The sequence below is a fragment of the Engystomops pustulosus genome, chromosome 8 (genome assembly GCF_040894005.1).
Source record: "Engystomops pustulosus chromosome 8, aEngPut4.maternal, whole genome shotgun sequence".
In the NCBI taxonomy this organism is placed as follows: domain Eukaryota; kingdom Metazoa; phylum Chordata; class Amphibia; order Anura; family Leptodactylidae; genus Engystomops; species Engystomops pustulosus.
The window spans coordinates 65999831-66005150 of record NC_092418.1 but is presented as its reverse complement, the minus strand read 5'-3'; the positions used below and the strand labels follow the sequence as shown (position 1 = coordinate 66005150).

Here is a 5320-nt window from a genome sequence, read left to right as displayed (position 1 = left end):
ACTTTTACTATTTTTCCGACCCCTAGGTTAATTTAACTCTATTTCGTCTGATTGATCCTACCATATACTGCCATTCTACAGATACAGATATTCAGAATTCAGCATTTTCTACTTACTTTTGTATAATAACATGACCCACTCCCACAATGTCTAGTTAAGGGAGAGCAGTATTACTTTTGATCAAACTTATTTTGTGTACAATTAAAAATGAAGATTTTAGTTTCTAATAGTTTCTCTTGGTAAAAAAATATGCTTAAAAAAGATAATTTTGTATTTTTTTATTATTTTATTGTAACTTAAATGACAAGATTTAGTGTCACCAGTTTAATAATAATGTTGAACACGTCTGAAAGAACCAAATCTTGGGTTAGAAGCTCCCCAGTCGCTGTATCTCCTGTACTCTCCAGGTCTCAGGTAATACTGACGTCCCCTGTAGTTGGGTTCCTCATAGAACATCCAGTATCCCTCATGCACATGGACAGAATGTATTTCATGGAAGCGGAATCTCTCATAGACATGAGAACAGTCATCAGTAAACTCCATCTTTTGTCCTCTGAAGTCTTCTCTCTCATAGAGATTAATTCTGAATGAACCTCCATGCTGTTAACAGTAAGCACATGTCATTAAGTGAAAGACAGTGAAGAAATGTATTCCACTTATTTTTGTTGACATTGTCCCCATAAGGTCCGAATATTCCTAGGTAGGTAGGTAAGCCGCACAGTGCTCAGATGACCCACTGCCATCCCCCTAATTAATGCTGCTTACATACAGCATATTATTTACTGGCAGTTTGTGGATCTGCATAGATAACAATACAAATGGAAACAATGTTACAGTTAATAGAAATCTTTAGCTGAAACCTATGATTTGAACGCTACAGAAAATTATACAGTAATTATATTTTAATTGCAAAAGACTACAAGATGAATATTCCTGTTTCACACTTCTTTGTGATAAATTGGTAAATTTATTGTAGAACTATTATTCTAGAACAATTTATAGAAATATATTGTAAACAAGTTTTTTGTATTTTACCTGAGGGCTCAAGCGACAAGACCTAATGGAGTCATTATAACCCATCCATTGCTGGAAGTCAGGATACTCTCCTCTGTGAAGGAAGTACTGGTGTCCTCTGTAGTTGGAGTTTTCATACAGGATCCAGTTTCCACTTTCTACACGGATAGAGTTACAACGTCTAAAAAAGGAGGATAAATCTGGACACTCGGAGTGACACTCATATGAGCGTCCCTGGAAATTTCTTTCTTCGTAGAAGATGATCTGTGAAATAAAAAAATTGTAAACCAAAGTTTTGTTGCATATTAAATTATTCATTAGAACATAGAGTGAATTTTTCTCTCGAAATTACTGCAACAATAAAGGCAACCTACCATTATGCCATTGGCTAATACAGCCTAACAAGGAATAGAAATTTGAGATGTATTTTATAACTACTACTGTAGTAAAATCTACTAAAGCTAAATTAACTCTTTTCTAGCTGTAAATATGAAGCATTTGTTTAACTGTCTACATCAAAAGAGATTTTACTATCAAGAGCAGCAGTTCCTTTCCAAGTAGTTAATAGGCATCTCTATATATTACCTCTGTGCTCGGTAAAAAGGGTTTTCTTAATGCTCTGAGCACATCTCTCTGGCCCACATCTACTTATAGTGAGACAAACTTCATAATGTGCATGCCGGTGCACGGTTTTCATAACTCTGGCATACCCTGCAAGGCTCCAAAATGCTTCAACTGAGTGCACCAGTGTTTTATGGTGCACTCAGTTTAATGGACATTTGCCACAATTATGTTGGACTTCCAGCATAATTGTGGTGGCCGATGCAAATATGCACCGAAACGATGTCTGTGATAATAGCCTAAGTGTTAATTGTTATCATGTGTTGATAGCTTTGTACAGAGCAAGGGAAACACATGAGGACTGGTTTACTCCCCTGAGTCTCACATTTTTAATTATACACAAAATTTTTATCATTTATTATAATATATATTATATATATAATAATATAGTAATCATATACAATAGTTTATATAATTAATTATATAGTGAGTCAAAACATAGCTTGGAGGAGAGAAAAGTTTGGAGATCTTATGCTTGTAAAGGGGCAATCTTTTAGAGCTAGAGGGTAATATTCATAAAGTCAATGCGGACAATTGTTTAAGGTCTTGTTTATGCACCCTAAAACACCATAAACTGTCATAGGACCTGATGAAAAGAAAATGCTACACAGAAAACTAATGGTAAACACTATGGACCCGCTCCCAAGCTTTGAGTAAACTATAGATCAGGGTGTGAGAAAATTCAGACACATATCCCTTGAAACACAATATAATAATTGTAGAATTATAAGATAAAAGATATTACCACCATCTAATGGTTACCTTTCCCATTGTGGTCTTTAGGTCCTGGTACTCACTGTTGTACAGAGGAAGAAAAAGGACCTTTATATACCCCCAGTATTGTATCTGCTGACTGCTCTCCACTATTCAAAGCACATTTACCTTTCTAAACTTCAGCTGCCCTTTTTGTTACAGCTTACAGTATTATACAAAAGTTTCACTCAGCACACCATGAACAACATAGAACAAAACATTTTGTTTGGTCTTCAGACACATGAATGAGACACAAGTAAAGAATTATAGCATAAAGTGCACTACAATGTTTTCATTCCACTTAATAGGGAACAATTGGATAAACACAAAGATCAGTAAAATAAACATAGTACATGTATAGGTACATAGTGAGTTCAGGTAAAAAAAAATACATGGTATATTGTGTCTTTTATTGTTTATTCATCAAAGCGGAAAAAACGGTGTCAAGTGGATAGATGCGCTACATCCAAATAAGAGTGATGGTGGTTTTAATAATGGTTTTTATTGGTAGTGTGACAATGCGTTTTGACACCGTAACGGCGTCTTCATCAGGTCTAAAAACTATGTGAGTTACATGGCAAGAGACAAAGACAAAAACAAATGCAAAAGAACAAAACATAACACGACATAATTAGTATGATTATTATGATTAGTAAGATTAATATAAAAACATATGTGAGCAGGATAGGACATATAGGGGCATGATTAGTACAGGCTAAAAGTAATGTATAAACACATCTATGTATATATATATATATATATATATATATATATATATGTACACCTACATGTGTGCACACGCGAATGCATACGGTTAAATAAACACACTTGCACAATTGAAATTAAAATTAAATATATATGAAAATATATAAGAGAATATATAAGTAGGTGAATAGCAGGCAGTGATGGAATACAAGCACTATCCCAAAAAACTGGTACAAGACGCCTTCACCAAAACACTATCCCTTACCCAGGACCAATGTCTCCAACCAAGCAAACAATCATCGCACCACCATCAAACCCCCCCACTTAATTTCGTAACCACATACAACACTAGCCATAGGAACATAAAACAAATCATGACAAAACACTGGCCCATTCTACTGAGCGACCCACATCTCAAACTTACTCTGTCCAAACGACCGTCAGTCACTTTCAGAAGAGCTAAAACCCTCCGTAATATACTCACCCCCAGCAAACTTAAAGTAACAAAGAGAACCCAACCAACCACTTTCCTAACCTTGAAGGGATCCTTTAAGTGTGGCTCCACCAGATGCCTATGCTGTTTAAACATCCAACATGAAAGAACATTTTTTAGTTCCACTACCACTGGCGAGAACTTTTAAATTCTCTCCTTCCTTAACTGTCACTCTTCCTTCATTATCTATCTCCTAGAGTGCCCATGCAACCTACAATATATAGGCAGGACTACCAAAGAACTCCAAATTAGAATGAACAATCATAGATAGATATCCTCTCACCTGCAGGTTTGAACGACATGGTCGAAACATCCTTCTAACCCCGTATCCACTCCAGTACCCTCGGACTATGCACTCCGTTTCCACTCTAGTGCCCTCAGACTCCCTGGGGAACTCATCCCGACCCTTTCCAACAACCAGAGGACTGTCTGCGAGATCCATCCATGTTTCTACTTATCATTGGTATATGTATATAAACTATATGCATATCTTATGATTATGATTTTATGTATGAACTAAAGAAGAGCGAACATACTCGTCCGAGCTTGATGCTCGTTCGAGCATTAGCGTACTCGAAACTGGTCGTTGCTCGGTAAAGTATTTCGCCAGCTCGAGAGAATGGCATCTCCCGCCGTTTTAATTTTTGGCAGCCAGAAACAGAGCCAATTACAAGCCAGGTGACCCTGGAATAGACTAGCCCCTGCCCGCGCTGCTCGGATCATTCTCTGTCTGGATGCCGTTAGGGAGAGAGTTGCTGCTTCTGCAGGGATAGTCTACAAGAACCCAACAGCCCAACAATAGCGTTATATTTTATTTTTTTTGTTTGCTTGTGGCTGGGCTTGCTGGCACTAGTAGTGCAGCTAGTACCATATTGTAAGGAATTTGCAGGGAGACTTGCGACCGTTGTGTTTAGCTCTTGGTGACACACATATCCATCTCAAACACATAAGTGGGACAATTTATTAGGGGTTTGATTTGAATTAGGCACAGTCTGCTGATTTATTTTTTTTTTACATTTATTTTTTTTTATAACTCAAAGTCATCTGGCATAGCAGTGTGCTTTCAGTGTCGGCTAGAAAATAGCCATAGGAGAACCCAAACGGCTTACTTAGGCCTACAATAGCGTTATATTTTGTTTTTTTTTGTTTGCTTGTTGCTGGGCTTGCTGGCACTAGTAGTGCAGCTAGTACCATATTGTGAGGAATTTGCAGGGAGACTTGCGACCGTTGTGTTTAGCTCTTAGTGACACACATATCCATCTCAAACACCTAAGTGGGACAATTTATTAGGGGTTTGATTTAAATTAGGCACAGACTGCTCATTTATTTTTTTTATTATAACTCAAAGTCATCAGGCACAGCACAAAATCCAGTTGTGTGCTGCCAGTGTAGGTTAGAAACTAGCCAAAGCAATAGGATAGCATCATTTAAAAAAAAAAAAAAATTACAATTTACACTTTGAAAATGTTTAACCCGAGGGCTAGGGGTAGAGGACGAGGGCATGGACGTGGGCGTCCAAGTACTGCAGGGGTCAGAGGCCGTGGTCCTGGGCGGGGTGAGACACCACCTGCTATACTCCCTAGGTTCATGTCTCAAGTTACTGGGACTCGTGGTAAAGCACTGTTGAGGCCAGAACAGAACAGGTGATGTCGTGGATTGCGGACAATGCTTCTAGCCATTTGTCCACCAGTCAGTCTTCCACGCAGTCCACCCATGTCACCGAAATCAGCACTC

General features: G+C 37.9%; 1 protein-coding gene across 1 annotated transcript; it reads right to left on the bottom strand.

Annotated features, from left to right (window-relative positions):
• Window positions 1–321: 321 nt before the first annotated feature.
• On the bottom strand, window positions 322–2420 carry LOC140074546 (gamma-crystallin-3-like). The gene is made up of 3 exons (XM_072119528.1): window positions 2398–2420; window positions 1036–1278; window positions 322–600 (listed from the first exon to the last, which is right to left on the bottom strand). The coding sequence occupies exons 1-3, from the start codon at window positions 2404–2406 to the stop codon at window positions 325–327; spliced, it is 528 nt and encodes a 175-aa protein (XP_071975629.1). The 5' UTR covers window positions 2407–2420; the 3' UTR covers window positions 322–324.
• Between the last annotated feature and the right edge of the window lie 2900 nt (window positions 2421–5320).

Bases quoted from the DNA above. Each gene is read 5' to 3' on its own strand.
- LOC140074546 (XM_072119528.1), bottom strand. The intron at 601-1,035 runs GTAAAATACAAA...TACTGTTAACAG, and splicing joins CTTGTCGCTTGAGCCCTCAG to CATGGAGGTTCATTCAGAAT.